The sequence below is a fragment of the Octopus bimaculoides genome, chromosome Z (genome assembly GCF_046866305.1).
Source record: "Octopus bimaculoides isolate indiv1 chromosome Z, ASM4686630v1, whole genome shotgun sequence".
Taxonomy (NCBI): domain Eukaryota; kingdom Metazoa; phylum Mollusca; class Cephalopoda; order Octopoda; family Octopodidae; genus Octopus; species Octopus bimaculoides.
Window position 1 is genome coordinate 51,764,619 of NC_142944.1, and position 17,954 is coordinate 51,782,572.

A 17,954-nucleotide genomic window follows, 5' to 3' on the forward strand; every position below is an offset into this window, starting at 1 on the left:
TCGACCTACACCTTTTCTACATATTGAGGGCCAGTTAACCCGAAGGGTTTAATGTTCTGTCAGTTTTCCTATTTACCAGAAATTTGGCTTTTGCTAATTTAACTGTTGCAATTAACTCTGCTAGTTTAACTGTTTGATTCCAGATTTTGCTTCCACACCTGGAATTTAATTTCTAAATCTTACTGTTTCAGCTATAGGAACAAGGTCATCAGCACTGAGTAATTTCCATGGGCAACCAGCCTTAAATTCCTCCGTTATGGCCTGGAGGACTATGATAAGATGGTCCTGATAAGTGAACCCTGGTGAACTCTTGTCTGAATTCCTGTCTGCTCATCAAATTTATCTCTGTACTCATTTCTGACTCTCTCACCTTACTGACAGCATCCCTGTACATGACTTGAACAGCTTTCACTAGTCATTTATCTATGTCTAGCTTCTGCAGCCACCACCAAATGAAAGAGTGAGGCACCCTGACAAAGGCTCTCTCCAGATTGACAAATGCCGAGTACAGGGGTTTGCTTTTTTGTTAAATACTCCTCCTGCAGTTGCCTTAATAGATAGAGAGTATCAGTAATATGTCTCCCTGGCACATAAACATATAGATTATGTACATATATATCCAATAATGTACAGATTTCCTTTTCCATCTTAAATGTGAGCTCTTAAAGGAGCCCTTTTGGATAACTAGGAATTTACATTTATATTTGTCTTCAAAATGAGTTAGTCTAATATCTCTTCACCCATCTTTTCTGTCATGCACTTTAGCCTACTCACAAATATGCTGCCTTTTATATTGTTATAATGTGGATCCTTATCCACTTGTATGTTATTATCAGCACTATAATATTCTTGTCACCACTATTATGTCTTCTGTACATTTTAACAAAGCATGAAGAAAGTGGATGAGAAACAATTTTTTTTCTAATGGATGTAGGTATGGCTGTGTGGCCAGGTTTGCTTCCCAACCATGTGTTTTTGCGGTCAATCCCACTACATGGCACATTGGACAACCTGTAGTCCAAATTTTATTTAAAAATTTTTTTGTTATCTTCTGCAATAAATTTGAATTAAAGTCCAAAAAGAACATTAACTGCATTGATCCCACTGGTAGTAGAAAGCCTGCAGGGGCCATCCATAGGTCTTGCCCCTTCCACTGGACCCAGCCTGCGCCCGCCTGCATACAGTGCACTAGGCCGACGGTGCTGCATGCTTTGCGGCTCCATGAACCTCAATATCTCAATAAAAGAAATTCCACTATGTACTGTGCCTCATTTGAATGAATCAGTTTTACATCAACATTAATAAATCTAATTGCAGGGCTGCTCATAATTTGTTCAATGTAATGCGAACCTACCAAAACTTACCTCCAGCAGTAGATGGTGAGCCGAACTCACTTGAAGAACTAAACTGTGTAAGTATTAAACATGTTAAAATATAAAGTAGTAAGGCCCCTGACAGAGGCATTGCCAGGTTCTACAGTTAGGGAGAGCGAGCACATGAAAAAAGGTGCTGTGACACATACCAAACAATTTTAACTCACTTCTCTTATATTACATGAAATATTTCATTAGTTGTAATATATGTAATTGTATTCTATGTTCATTAATTTAATTTATCAGCAACAATGAAACTTACAACTTATGATATAGGTGTGACGTGAAAAAGATGTAAATCCACAGCAGGAGTTGAGCAGTGTTGAGAGATTATGATGTCAAGGTTTGTTTTGGTCCTTCAGATGTCAACTGACACCAACACATCACAGGAGATTTGTTTTTTCTTTTTCTCCTCTTCCAATTTTTATTCAAAATATGAGCAAGAAAATATTTTACAAAAGAAAGATAAAGAAAAAAAGAAAAAAATAAGGGAGAAAGCTAAGAAAGAAAAGAAAACATCAATGCCACACCAATTGCTTCACTTGGTTGCACACGACAAGGAACCTACTGAAGCAAGCCAGCATGCTCACAGCATTATCATGGGCGATGGCGAGGCTAAAGCATTGGAAGAGCCAAGCACCCTCACAGGCATCACCTGACACCCTGCCTTGAGCAGATAATTCAAAGACATGGGAGATTGGTCAAATAAAATAAGGACTCCCAGAAAGTCCATGTGATTAACAAAAATAAAAAAAAAAGAGATTTGACTTTTATCAGCCAAATGAACTAAAGAGTTAGATTAAATTGTTGAAAAGGTGCCAATTTTGAAAAAAATGTGCTTGGGGCAAGCTGTCACTCACTTTGTTCCCCTGTTAGCCATGTCATTGGCCCCTGGCTTCCATGGTGTATAAGTGACTGAGATTACAGCATTCCTCCTAAACAGGATGACTGTTAATCACAGGATTACCCATTTACAGTGAAGAAATGAACTGGAACAATATAAAATGGAGTGTTTTCTTCAAGAGCGCAGTGCATCACCTGGTCTGATAATGAAAATCACAATCTTGTAATTAGGAGTGTAACACCACAACCAGTCTTTGGTACATCTTTAACAAAGCATGAAGAAAATGGATGAGAAACCATTTTTTTTTCTAATGGATGTAGGTATGGCTGTGTGGCCAGGTTTGCTTCCCAGCCATGTGTTTTGGGGGGTCAATCCCACTGCATGGCACATTGGACAAGTATCTTCTACTGTAACTCCAAGCTGACCAAAGCCTCACATGTGGATTTGATAGACAGAAACCTGTCGTGTGTATATCTATCAATCTGTCTGTCTGTCTCTATCTATCTATCTATCTATCTATCTATCTATCTATCTATCTATCTATCTATCTATTTATCTATCTATCCATCTATCTACCTGTCTGTCTGCTTGTCTGTGTTTCTATCTATCAGTCCGTCTGTGTGCCTGACTGTTTGCCTGCCTGATTACACTTTAGGAGATTCCTACTGAAGTTTGGATATCCACAAGGTGATTATAGACAGCGGTCTAAGGAAGACAATCCCTTGCACTTAACTCTTCTTTGTGTGTTCAAAAATTAGCCACAAGGTCTCTGAAGAGAGTTCATAGGTCACTGGCTTTCAGGGTCTGAAGAGATACTGTAAAGCTAAGTGCTTTATGGACGTGAAGCCCTGAGTAAACCCCATAGACTGACCATAACTATTGGGTTGTCCGGAAAGTTTGTGCCAATTTATAGTAGCTTACCTTTCGACTTATTTTAGAACATGGTTGAGTTCATAAAATAGGATTTGACTACCCCTCCATTTAGAGCACAGTTTAAGCTATCTTTTCCTGGAAGAAGGTTTATGTTCCTATAACCTGTGTTAATTCTCTAACCCTGTAAAATGGAAGATAAGAAAATTCATTTTTAGCACTTGATGCTTTTCTTTTTCCGTAAAGAGAAAAATGCCTCACAAGCAACCAAAGAATTATGCGCAGTTTACGGTGATGTTTCTTTATCCGAAAGAACTGTACGGAAGTGGTTCGCAAGGTTCTGAGCTGGAGATTGTAGCCTTATTGATAAAGAGCGATCAGGCAGACCATCCACTACAAACAATGACCAAATTAAGTCATTAATTGAGAATAACCTACATTGCACAACCTGAGAATTGGCAGAAAACCTCAACCTATCAAAATCCGTCGTTCATGGGCACCTGGTAAAGCTTGGGTACACAAATCGCTATGATGTTTGGGTACCACATGAGTTGAGTGAGAAGAACCTTTTGGAAAATTAGCATGTACTTTCCGGACAACCCAATATTTTTATCTAATTACTCTACTGTTCTATAACTTAGAGTGTGTTTCTCTTTCAGATTTATGATTTATATATACTTGATATATATATATATATTATTTAATAAACATAATATATGTCTTTATGTGCTATTTTTTGTGTTTAGTAAATAATATTTATCTCTCACGAGATGGAGTACTTTTTTTGTTGATCTTACCATTGCAGAACAGTACACTGTGTGTGTGTGTGTGTGTGTGTGTGTGTGTGTGTTTGTTTGTTTGTGTCTCCATGCCTTGACATCATGTGATGGTGCAAAATGAGCATCATAATTTTATAGGCAGTGTTATTCGTTTCCAGTCTTTTCTGTGAAAACATGATCAGCCAATGTGAAAATATTACCTCTCTTGGAAACAAGTCAGGATTCACAACAGGACGACCATTCAGCCATAGAACATAAATTCTGTCTGACCGATTCAAGTATGGTAAAGTTGATGTTAAAATGATGATGATGATGATGATGATTTCATAAAAAAACTAAGAGGTTACACACATGGCCTAGTGATTAAGAAGTTTGCTTTGGAACCATTGTCTTGGCTTCAATCCCTCCGTGTGGTATATGGTCTTTTAGTATAGTCTTGGTAAATATCTTTTAGTATAGTCTTGATTTGACCCAAGTCTTGGGAATGAAATTGGGTAATTGGAAACTGTGTGGAAGCTCAGCAAATGGGTTGTATTTGTGATTCAGAAGATCAGCTTTTCCCTATCTCATGTCACACTAGCTCTGCCTAGGTGCAGGTGTGGTTGTGTGGTAAGAAGCTTGCTTCCCTCCCATTGTGTGACACCTTGGGCAAGTGTCTTCTACTACAGCCTTAGGCTGGTGAAAACCTTGTGAGTGGATTTGGTAGACGAAAATGGAAAGAAGCCCACTGTGTATATGTGTGTGTGTGTGTGTGTGTGTCTTTGATTCAGTGTTTGTCTCCCATCACCACTTGACAACTGGTGTTGGTGTGTTTATGTCCCCATAACTTAACAGTTCAATAAAAGAGACCGATAGAATAAGTACCAGGCTTAAAATAAGAAAAATAAGTATTGGGGTCGATTCATTCAACAAAAAATTCTTCAAAGCAGTGCCCCGGCATGGCCACAGTCTAATGATTAAAACAAGTAAAAGATGAAAGACACATGTCTGTGGAATACTCAGCCATTTATGCTATAATTCAGCAGACTGGTAATTCTGTTGTATGTATACACACATATGCTCACACATTTATGCACACATACATACATATTCACACATGCACATACACAAATGCAAGCATTCATGTACGTACACACTCACACATTCACACGTACTTTCACACATGCATACATATACTCACACACATTCACATGTATGTGAATGTGTGTGACTCTCATACAGCTGCATACATACTCACACATGTACATGTGCATGCACAAACACATACACTCACACACACATGCATACATATAAACATACATTCACACATGCACTCGTTGCCAGAGCAGCTAACTAGCTTCCGTGCTGGTGGCACGTAAATAGCGCCATTTGAGCATGATCGTTACCAGCATTGCCTTACTGGCACTTGTGCCGGTGGCACATGAAAAGACATTTGAGCAAGATCGTTGCCAGTGCCGCTGGACTGGCTCCTATGCAGATGGCACATAAAATACACCATTTTGAGCGTAGCCGTTGCCAGTACTGCCTGACTGGCCTTCGTGCCGGTGGCATGTAAAAGCACCCACTACACTCTCAGAGTGGTTGGTGTTAGGAAGGGCATCCAGCTGTAGAAACTCTGCCAGATCAGATTGGAGCCTGGTGCAGCCTTCTGGCTTGCCAGTCCTCAGTCAAATCGTCCAACCCATGCTAGCATGGAAAGCGGACATTAAACGATGATGATGACACACACAAAGAAGAGTGTTGACTTCATGATCATAAATATTGTAGGTCTCATTGCTGATGATGGTGGTGTGACAATGAAAATTACAACATGACTCGTTAGGTCATAATGAGTCATACTAAATCACACATATCGGCCCAGGTTGTCAATCTTTCTGACTCATTTGGCACAGAAGTTTTAAAATTTCTGGTACACAGTTGTTGATGTTACTTAGCTCCAAGAGTATTTCAAGAATATTGAATTGCAGCCAATAGTGCAATGGGACTGAACCCAGAACCATGTAGTTGGGAAGCGAGCTTCTTACCACACAGCCACTCCTGCGCCTTTGTTAATTTTTTAAAATTCTATTTTTTTGTTTTTGATTATTGAGATATATGAGCTGTCCTACAATTAAATGGCATGTTCCAACCATAACCAACCAGTTGAACTGTACGAGTGTTGCACAAAATACTCTGTGGCATTCCTTTTGACTCATTACACTCTAAGTTCAAATTCCAGCAAGTTCAACTTTGTCTTTCTTCCTTTCGTGGGTTAATAAAATAAATATCAGTTGAACACTGGTATTGACATAATCAACTTAGCCAATCCTTTAAACATTGCTGATCTTGTGTCAAAATTTGAAACCATAATCTTATGTGTTCTATTTCTAAATGATAAAGTGTTTATTTGAAGGACATTTAGCTACTATTTCTAGATGGTTGAGTACGCCCAAATATGTTCCTGTGTTAGCTTACTTGTGCACTGCTTCTACATTTCTTATTAACAGTATACTTTTTTTTTTAAAGATATGTGTTTAATCTCATCATCATCATTTAATGTCCTCCTCCCATGCTGGCATGGGTTGGACAGTTTAACAGGAGCTGGCCAGGCAGGAGCCTGCACCAGACTTCACTGTCTTTTTTAGCAAGTTTTTTTTTATGGCTGGATGCCCTTCCTAACACCAACCACTTCACAGAGTGGGCTGAGTGCTTTTTACATGGCACAAGTACAGGTAAGGTCCATTTTGGCATGGTGTTTACAGCTGGATGCCCTTCCAAATGCCAACCTCTTTGCAGTTTGGACTGGATGCTTTTTACATGGCACCAGCATTGGCAAGGTCAACAAGTAACTTGTAAGACAAAGAATCTTTGAGAGAGGAGGAAGCATTGGAGGAGGAGGTGATCTTGTGTCAGATAATGAAAGGATTTTTTTTCTTTCTTTCTAGGTTCGTATATTTGGGGAAGACTTAGTCTTCGTCACCAATACTGTTAAACCTGAGAAAGCAAAAGAACATTACTTTCTATCATAAAAACTGCAAATGGACTTTTTTTTTTTAACTTACTACGAAGAAACCTATAATTTGTAAGTTGTATAACTATTTCTGGTGTGCATCAGTTATTTGATAATTGAACACAAATTTAAAGACTTGATAGAACAATTTAGACTCTTGTAAAAGCTAAAAACTACCTTTTTATTTCATTTTTGCTGTAATTAAGCTAATTCTTTATAAGTTGTAATAACTGTGCACACCTGCTATTTGATAATCAAATATATTTAGAGAAAGCATTTAGATTCTTTGGACAACAGCATTTGAGAATAGAACTGTGGTGAACAATTAGTTTTTCTTTTATACATTTTTTTTGCTAGCAAAGTTGTAAATAGTTTGTTTTTCCTAACTTTAATTTTTGCAAATTAGGATAGATATTTGTTGTTATATTTCAAGATAGTGATTTTTCTTTTGGCCAAATAAACACACACATACTATGTACTTTGCTTCATTTCAGGTTTATTTTATTATTGTTCTTATTTTAAATTCTTTGTCTGGAAACCTTTCATCACACAACCTATAACCTCTTCAGTGACTCTCCATTCCATGTATCTCCTCCTGTCCTGTGACCTCTTTAGTGACTCTTCATTCCATGTATCTCCTCCTGCCCTGTAACCTCTTTAGTGACTCTCCATTCCATGTATCTTCTCCCTGTTTAGTCCATTTTGTCTTTCTAAGTGACTCTCCATCCCCCATGTCACTTCCTGTCTTGTGACCTCTTCAGCGACTCTCCATTCCATGTGTCTCCTCCTCCCCTGTTTAGTCCATTTTGTCTTTCTAAGTGACTCTCCATCCCCCATGTCACCTCCTGTCCTGTGACCTCTTCAGTGACTCTCCATTCCATGTGCCTCCTCCTGTCCTGTGACCTCTTCAGCGACTCTCCATTCCATGTGTCACCTCCTGTCCTGTGACCTCTTCAGTGACTTTCCATCCCATGTGTCCCCTCCTGTCCTGTTTAGTCCATTTTGTCTAAGTAACTCTCCGTCCCACATGTCTTTTATTGTCTTGTGACCTCTTCAGCGACTCTCCATCCCCCATGTCCTGTTTACTCTACTTTGTCTTTCTAAGCAACTCTCCATCCCACATGTCTCCTCTGGTCCTGTGACCCCTTCAGCAACTCTCCATCCCACATGTTTCCTCCTGTCATATGACCTCTTCAGAGACTTCATCCAACATGTCTCCTCTTTTCCTGTGATCTCTTCAGCAACTCTCCATCCCACATGTTTCCTCCTGTCCTGTTTAGTCCATTTGGCCTTTCTAAGTGGCTCTCCATCCTGTGATCTCTTCAGCGATACTCCATCCCACATGGAGTACCTCTCCATTGCATACACCTCCTCCGATACTGTTTAGTCTGTTTGACTTTACTAGGAAGACAAAATGGAGTAAACAGAACAGAAGGAGACACATGGGATGGAGAGACACTGAAGAGGTCGTAGGAGGTGTGACGGAAGATTTCCAGCCAAAGGACATAAAATAAAATATCTGAAATGAAGGCTAAATATATATAGTGTGTGTTTATTTGACAAAAAAAAATATGTCCATCCTGAAATATAAATAATATCTAATGAAATGTCAGTGCTAAGCAGTGTGTAAGTTTGAGCAGAATTAGGGAAGTTATTTACCTCGGTCCGGTGATCTACTAGCACAAATCAGTCAACATGTTGACTGAATTACATATAAAGCTACGGTTTTATAACTTCATTCAGAATTGCCTTTCATTGACGAGAACCAAGTAGCTTGAAGTGTCAATGTCTGGGATTCCTAATAGATGGCGACACTGAACAAACCGGGTGTTTTCACACCTTTTTACCATAAGAGAGATATTTTCTCCATGGTAACTGCAGTGTATTTGCCTTTTAGCAGTTGAAATATGTGACAAACATATTTCAACTAACCTAAATTCTGCTCATAACAATATCTGTTTCAACACAGGATTTGACATCAGGAATTTTACAAAACAAATACATAAACAATAGATATTTGAATATTGGGATATTTACGTAGTACTTAATTGCCAGAACATTTATTGAAGTTTTTCCCTCCCCAAGAAACCCTTCATGCTTAACTTGGCACATAAAGGAACCCTTTTATTTTATTAAGCAGAAATAAATTGTTTTTCAAAACACTATTTGTCTTTATTGTTAATAAATTTTACTTCAATATTTATAATTTAAGCAATATTAATATCTATCACAGTTACCATGTGTATATGTATGTCCATCCATCCATCCATCCATACATACATACATCTATTAAAACTGCAAAATTATCACAGAACTGTTACTCACTGAGTAACAGTTCTATGATAATTTTGCAGCTTTAATACTCTACCTTTGGTATTTGAGTACTATCTTTTCCACTTTGCTTTGCACTTATGTGCTCACCTGTGTGTATATATATATAAATGTATCATATATATATAAATGTATAAATTGCTTCACTTGGTTGCACACCACAAGGTTTAATGGAACCTCCTGAAACAAGCCAGCACGCTCGCGGCATTATCATGGGCGATGGCGAGGCTAAAGCCTTGGAAGAGCCAAGCACCCTCACAGGCATCACCTGACACCCTGCCTTGAGCAGACAATTCAAAAACATGGGAGATTGGTCAAATAAAATAAGGACTCCCAGAAAGTTCTTCCAAGTCCATGTGATTAACAAAAAAAAAAAAAAGAGATTTGACTTTTATCATCCAAATGAACTAAAGAGTTAAATTAGATTGTTGTAAAAGTGCTAAATTCGAAAAAATGTGCTTGGGGCAAGCTGTCACTCACTTTGTTCCCCTGTTAGCCATGTCATTGGCCCCTGGCTTCCATGGTGTATAAGTGACTGAGATTACAGCATTCCTCATAAACAGGATGACTGTTAATCACAAGAATACCCATTTACATTATATTCATAAAGTGGGCTCAATTTGACAGTTGGCATAAAAGCAAAAAGAATCTACAATATCCCACTCAAAAATAAAATTATTAAAAAGATTTAAAAAATAATAACTAGATTAAAGCTGGGAAAAAACAGTTTATTCAAAGTAGCTGCTCTCAGCATCCACCATGGCCTCAAGATGGCTCGAGACTGCATTTCTCATTGTGTCCTTTGGAAGATCTTTGAACATCTTGATCTTGCAGGAAGAGCAGTTAGTGTCTTTCTCAGTTGCACCCAACACAAAGTAATCTGTGGAATTACAATCACGGAAATTAGGCAGCCAGAAATTGGAACTGCTGGAGATGTAGAAGTTCTGCGACAACCACTTTTGACTCTTTCTGGATGTGTAGCAAGGAGCTAAGTCCTGCTGTCACACATATGATCTTCCTGCAGTAACCCTCTCCAGCCAGAGTTTGACCAGTCTCTAGGAGCTTCACATAAATGTCTGAACTGAGTCTAAGGTCCTGTTGGAGAAACATTGAAAGATCATCACAATTTGGGTGAACTTGGTTTTCATATGCGGGACATTACATGAATTGTACACAAACACCTTTTGTTCTAGATGTTGTGCAACTGGTCCAAGCAGAAGTTCTCATCTGAGAAGAACCAGATCATCCCTGGTTCAACAGAGTGCTTGTTCAGGATTTTCTTTGCCTTCTTCAAGAGGTTCTCCTTTGCCTTGGCTCTCAGAATTTGTCCCTTGCACCTCTTGTACAAGTGGTAGAGTGGAGATACTTATTTAAGGCTAGCTTCATGGTGGTGACTCCAACACCTGTCTCTCTCACCAAAGGTCAAATTCCCTTGTTCAGATCTTCCAACACCTTATCCTGCAGTCATTGAATCAATTCCAGCATGTAAGTGCAATCAGAATACCCACTGGGTCCCTTTGTGCTGGTAATGGCTTTGTAGTCCCTGTTGTTGCTGTCCATGTCTTGCCTAACAGCCTTTACAGTGTTTCACAGAGACTTGAACAGCGGGCATATCAATATTTTGATACCCACCACGAATCATCATAATAAAGGTAACTCTTTCCAATATTCAGATAGCTTCTAGTCTGCCATGCCCACTAAATTTTTCTCAATTGCAATTTTATGCTTTCCAAAACCATTAACCGTTCACCAATACATCAAGCTGTCCCTGAAAAAAAGCCTTGTAAGTGGATTTGGTAGATGGAAACTGAAAGAAGCCCATCGTATATATGTATGTATATATATATATATATATATATATATGTATGTGTTTGTCCCCCCAACATTGCTTGACAACTGATGCTGGCGTGTTTACATCCCCGTAACTTAGTGGTTGGGCAAAAAGAGACCAATAGAATAAGTACTAGGCTTACAAAGAATAAGTCCTGGGGTCAATTTGCTCAACTAAAGGTGGTGCTCCAGCATGGCCACAGTCAAATGACTGAAACAAGTAAAAGAGTATATATATATATATCATCATCATGGGAAGAAACAAAAAAGGAAGTCAAAAATGCATTGGGAGTCTTTTAGATGGTTTATTTTTAAAGGCTTAACCAATTTCACAAATTTTTTCTGATTTTTAAAACTTAAGTGAGAAAGAAAGAAGTGGGGCTCAAATTAGTACCTTGTTTAGGATATAATTTGATTGGCAGATGATCACATGATTAGGCAAGGAAATTTTTGGAATATAGTTAATCCTGACATGGTTGAGTGAACATTTCTAGTAACAGTCTCAAACAATCAAAGATCCCTTAATTTAACCCTTTAGCATTCAGATCACTGTCAAATCTAATCCTTATTCATATTGTTTTAAATAAACCATGCATTGTATCAACAGCTTCAAGATATCAATGATTTGTTTCTTTATTTTTTGAATGACATTGCAGGTAGGTATGAGAGGCCTGATCTGACTGGTTTCAACATTAACACATAAAGCGTGACGGACCACAATCGTGGCCATCAGGCACAGGTTAACAGGCCATGATTGTGGCCCATATAGATGCATTTAATTTATGGGCGTTTGTTGGGGTCTAATGTCATTCAAACGCTCAGATACCTCCCAGAATGCAAGAGGACTAATAGTTCAACTAATGTCTCTAAGGCCCTTTGATTCTTATCCTTGTTTCCACACCTGAAACTTTTCCTCTAGCTCTGATAGTGACTCAATAATTAGAGCAAGGGAATCAGCATAGAGGGGTGCGCACTGGCAAGTGGGGGCAGAGACACTCGGAAAATTCACATGATCAAACTCACAGAATCCGAAAACTCAATGTTAACACCTGGTCACAAAATTTATTTTTTTAAATTAATAGGTGTAAAACAACGTAGTAAATGATCTATATTCTGTGTGTTGGGTACAAACAGCAAGTCCTCATATATATATATATATATATATATATATATATACACCCAAGAAACGGACTTGCTGTTTGTACCCAAGAAATGGACAGCACACAAGAGTATAGATTATTATTTCTATAGCATCATTCTCTATCAGCATTTTTTTTTCTTGCAACAATTAAAGGAATGTTAAAGATGATTTATTTTAATAAGATGAACTATCATAGGTGCAGGAGTGGCTGTGTGGAAAGTAGCTTGCTTACCAACCACATGGTTCCAGGTTCAGTCCCACTGCGTGGCACCTTGGGCAAGTGTCTTCTACTATAGCCTCGGGCCGACCAAAGCCTTGTGAGTGGATTTGGTAGACGGAAACTGAAAGAAGCCCGTCATATATATATATATATATATATATATATATATATATATATATACATATTTGTGTGTCTGTGTTTGTCCCCCCACCATTGCTTAACAACCGATGCTGGTGTGTTTACGTCCCCGTAACTTAGTAGTTTGACAAAAGTGTCCAATAGAATAAGTACTAGGCTTACAAAGAATAAGTCCTGGGGTCGATTTGCTTGACTAAAGGCGGTGCTCCAGCATGGCCGCAGTCAAATGACTGAAACAAGTAAAAGAGAGTATCTGCATAAAGAATCAAATGAATTTTAAAAAATGAAAAACAGTGGAAATTGTTGTAATTAGAGGCAGGGTAAAGGTGAATATTTATAAGAATCTGCAGCGTGTAAGATATTTGTAAGCAATTTCAGAACAACAAAAACTGTTACTTTTGCTGCAACATTTAAATTTCATTTGTGTTTTAAATATTTTCATTCTTTGAAACTGCGACAAAACCCTGACAAAAATTTGTGTTCCTTTTTTTTTTTTGCATATTCGTTTACTACATGTTTTGCAATATTTTATTTTCATTGTTTTGCTCGGGTCAAAAATGGAGGTTAACCACTGAAACAAGTTAAAAAATTAAAAAATATATATGGTGGGCTTTTGTACATTCCATCTACCAAATGCTATTGTAAAAATATCGTATAAAGTGTAAGAAAAACAAATTTCAGACACCTAGCTTCTTAAAAAATTGAATATAAGCATTTTTCAATCACTTTATATAAGACGAAAACAAAAACAACAAAAAAGATTCAGATTATTTTATTGAAAAAAAAAAAAAAAAAAAAAAAAAAAAAAACTTTTATCTGTGAGTGAAAATTCCAAGTTGAGAATCATATTTAAAAGGTTTATTCCGATTTGGACCCCTGCAAATAAAAAATAAATAAATAAAAAGAAGAGACCAATTAGAAACAAGTACAAAGAATAACAAGTAAAAAATTGCAAGAGTATGTTTTACAGAAATTTTGTCTTTTATAAAGCAATTGTTGAGTTAATAAGTGATTCACGGTATCAGACTCCAGTCTGATTTGGCAGAGTTTCTACAGCTGGATGCCCTTCCTAATGCCAACTACTCTGAGAGTGTAATGGGTGCTTTTATGTGCCACTGGCATGGGTGCCATTTGTATGTCACTAGTATCTGACTTTAAGAATTTTGAGCTTACCAGGAGCCAAACTTGGAATCTACTGATCCATAGTTAGACATGTTACCCGCTTTAACTGTTTTTTTTACCTTTTACTTGTTTCAGTCATTAGACTATGGTCATGCCTGTGGAACCAATCGCCCCAGTACTTATTCTATTGGTCTCTTTTGACAAACCACTAAATTACAGGGATGTAAACACACTAACACTGGTGGTGGTGGGGGACAAACACAGACACATACACACATATATCTTATATTATCAAAAAGAAGAGGATCTCAATCTGTCTGTAGATCACATCTATTAGAGGGAGGGGAAGAATTAAAATATATATTACAATGCATTTTTAGGAGAAGGGGAGGAGAAAAAGTCGTTGAGAGAGAAACACAGTGAGAGAGTGTGATAGATAGTGTTGTCACTATGGTAGCTAAAAAGTTTTGATTTAAAATGAGAGAATTTTAAGTGAAAGTTTGTCAACACAGAAAAAGACTATATGTATATCTATGTTTTTTGGGTTCTTTTTGGTTGTTTGTGTGTACATGCACACGCACAAGTGTATTTCTGTGTTTTTTAAAATATGGCAATGCAACACAGGCTTCAAAAGAAGACTTTCACTTTGAATAGAATGGAAGGAGAAAAAGTTGTTGTTGAGAGAGATAGATAGATAGAGAGAGAGAGAGAGAGAGAGAGTGAAAGATAGATAGGCAGTGTTGTCATTATAGTAACGAACAAGTTTTGATTAAAAATGCAGAACTTGAAGTGCAAGTCTGTCAACACAATACAACACACATTTTGGGTTGTTTGTTTATGTTTGTCTGTATCTTTTAACATATAGACAATGCAACACAGACCTTGGAAACTGACTTTCACTTTAAATAGAAGGGGAGGAAAAGAATTTGTTGTTGAGAGAGAGAGAGAGAGAGAGAGAGAGAGAGAAAAAAAAGATAGTGTTTTCACCTTAGTAACTTATAAGTTTTAATTAAAAACATGGGAATTTTAAATGCAAATCTGTCAACATAAACACAAATTTTAAAAAAAAGCTATATGTATATAATATATATATATATATATAGCTTTTTTTATTTGGTTGTATGTGTGTAGGTCTTTCAACATGTAGACAATGCAACAAAAACTTCAAAAAAAAACTTTCACTTTGAACAATTTATGCAGGTACATGTGTGATTAACAAATATTTTTACTGGCAGCATAGCAATGGGCAATGACCTAGTACATATATCACCACCATCATCATCATCATTTAACATCTGTTTTCCATGGTGGCATGGGTTCTTTCATTTTCTCTCTACCAAAATCTCTTCACAAGGCTTTGGTTAACCCAAGGCTATAGTAGAAGACACTTGCCCAAGGTACCACACAGCCATACCTGTGTCATAAACTCAGTGAGAGAGACAGAGTGTATGTGTGTGTGTGTGGCTTTGTACTAGGATGAGGTATATTGATCCCACGTTTCTAGTGAGAAAACTACAAGGCAAATACTTAGCTAGAAGTAGGCCACTATACTTAGCAACTTTAAACCTAGAGAAGGCTTCAACATTCAGATTACTCTGTCAAGTGTAATGTTTATTTATTTGAGATATCAATGATGTGGTTGTCTATTTTAAGAATGACATTGCAAGGTAGATGTGGGAGGCCAGATCTGGCCAGTTTTAACATAAAACAGGTAGAATATCTTGGCTGGATATGGTCGGTTTAAGCCTAGAGAAGGCTTTCTATTGTTCTGTCATCTGGTGGGCACACGGGAAGCTTGGAGTAGGTGAATGGGAAGAGAGGACCATACAAGCTATATACATAGAAGTGAAAACAATAATGAGTACAATGTGTAAGTTGGAGTCCACCAGGACTAAGTTCTCAGCCCTCTTCTGTTTACTAAGTCTTCCAGAAGTATAACAAAGCAGTTTAAAATCTGAACACCCATAAGCCTAATTCTTGTAGTGGAATCTGTGGAAGATTAGAGAAGAAATTCCAGTCGTGGAAGCAAAATCCGGAACTGAAGGGAGTTAAAATAAATAACCAAGAGTAAAGTTATAATAGGTAGATAAGAAGACAAGGCTCTGATGCCATCAAAGAAATGATTGGGCTCAGCATACAAAAAAGGAATTGGTAGAAACTCCATACAGAGTGACTAGTGTGTGTACTTATGTGTGTATGTGTGTCTGTGTTGTTATGGTTGTTTGTCATCTCTTGACAGCCGGTGTTGCTTTGGTTATGCTCCTTTAATTAATGCCATGTGGCTAAAAGAGAAACCAACAGAATAAGTACCAGATCTCTTCAAGGTGGTTTCTAAGTTCAAGTAAAAGAAAATATATAGTCCAACCCATGCCAGCATGGAAAACGAACGTTAAAGGATGATGATGATGATGGTATCAGGTGTTTGTGTGAGTGCGTGTGTGTGCACATTGTAAATGATATAAAATTTTTCAGTCCTTAGTTCTAGAGTTGGTTTGTCTATTCTGAGATGATACTTGCAGTCTAGTAGCCTATCTTCAGACAGCATAAACTTTCGTTTTATTATGTACTAGCAGTATAACCCGACCTTGTCCGGGTGTGACTTATTATGCCATCTACGATAAGTCTTGCTAGCTGAAAATCAACTAAAAAAGAAAGCCTTACAACGAAAAAACCCTTCAAAAGACGATGAAATTAATAGGGAAAGTCTGAAGGCTGTTTTGCGTAAAATTATTAAGCATCTGTAAATTTCATCCGTGTAATTGGCTATAGAAATGCTTGTGCAAAACAACTTTTTGCGCTGCTCTGATTATACATAGCAGGGTAATCCCTTTTAGCAGGAGCTAGGACGGCAATTTCTGATGAAGCAATTGCTGGCGATCTGTTGCTACACAGTTTTGCCAGAATTCTATCAGATTGGGCAGAAGATGTTGATGCACCATTTTGCATTATGTTCAAAATAGCTTCTGGAATGTGGTGCATTACTGCAGTCTGTTGCTGTCATTTTAAACCGGTTGCTGTCTTTCCCCAGCAAACTCTCTTCTTTGGAGGCATAATTTATGTATATATTAAACAGAACAACAAAAGTTATAATAGATGGCAGGGTCGGTACTTTTCACATATCTGTAATTTTTCAGATTAACACCCGCATGATTACCCAACCCTAATCCTAACACTAACCCTGACCCTAAAAACCGTAACCGTAACATTAATCCTAAACCCTAACACCCTAGTGAAAATCTTGGTAAATTTACAAAACATTGACGAACATGAGTTATATTTTACTGAATGTATGCTTTTGAGAGAGCGAGAGAGGAAGAGGTAGAGAGGGGGAGAGAAAGGAATAGGGGTAGTTAAAAGTTTTCTTATGACTGCTTCTCTTCACTGCCTATTACTCCATTAGAAATCTAAGGATGCACATAAGCACATAATAGAGAAAAATGAAACAAATATGGACGACTTGCTCTGAAACACCACCGAGTGGGGAACACTTCTCAAAAATAACCTGCAGTTGTTTCCTTCAAAATTCCTACATGCTTGAAATGTACATACATCAAGGCACATTTGTACAAAATTTCATGAAAAAATATTCATTTTCCTGGAAGTTAAGAGGAATTTAAGTGGAATTTCCGAATATTGTACCCCACCACCTTCCAAAACACTTTCACCGAAAATTTTTGTATATTTGGAATCTACATAATAAATAATATATGCATAGAAAATTTCATAAAAAAATATTCATTTCTATGAAAGTTATGACCTTCCAAAGTTGGGGGATACAACTCTGTAGTTATGCCGGCAACGTTTTGTAAATATACCACGATGTGAATGATTGTGTTTACTTGCACGTGTATACGTTTGAGAGAGCAAGAGAAGAAGAGGGGGAGAAATGAATAGAGATTGAGAGCAATGTGTATGTTGTTGTCACAGGTCATGATTGTGTGGTTGTGTGTGTTTTTACGTATCTATGTTATGAAAAATAGGTAAAGAACACTGAGATGAAAGTTTAATCTATGACGTTGTATGTATCACTTTCTCTCTCTCTCCCTCTCCCTCTTTAACTCTTACTCTCTATATTTTTATATTGAGCGCGTGTGTAAGAATAGCGTTCCAGGTAGCAGGGATGAAATATAAAAGTTGCTAGAAACAACAGCCAAATCTCCCTTAAATCACACAAAGTAAACGGAATTTTAAAAATCTAATTACTGCACTGGAAAGTTCAGATCGAGAAAATTCCATTGATGTAAAAATTTTTACGAAAAAGTGGAAAATGTGGATTTCTATAAACTTTTAAAAAGGCTTCACACAGACACACAATTT

General features: G+C 37.4%; 2 protein-coding genes across 2 annotated transcripts in view; one reads left to right on the top strand and one right to left on the bottom strand.

The window, feature by feature from the left end:
• The window catches only part of LOC106871266 (coiled-coil domain-containing protein 42 homolog), a 56,073-nt gene extending 47,055 nt beyond the window's left edge, over nucleotides 1–9,018 (top strand). The window contains exons 8-9 of the mRNA XM_014917630.3: nucleotides 1,318–1,411; nucleotides 6,791–9,018. Of these exons, the coding sequence (XP_014773116.1) occupies nucleotides 1,318–1,411; nucleotides 6,791–6,874 (178 nt within the window). The 3' untranslated portion in view covers nucleotides 6,875–9,018. The remainder of the gene's footprint in view (nucleotides 1–1,317; nucleotides 1,412–6,790) is intronic.
• Nucleotides 9,019–13,271: 4,253 nt separating this feature from the next.
• The window catches only part of LOC106871260 (THO complex subunit 5 homolog A), a 51,800-nt gene continuing 47,117 nt past the window's right edge, over nucleotides 13,272–17,954 (bottom strand). Inside the window, exon 18 of the mRNA XM_089365294.1 lies at nucleotides 13,272–13,391. Within this exon, the coding sequence (XP_089221420.1) occupies nucleotides 13,328–13,391 (64 nt within the window). The 3' untranslated portion in view covers nucleotides 13,272–13,327. The remainder of the gene's footprint in view (nucleotides 13,392–17,954) is intronic.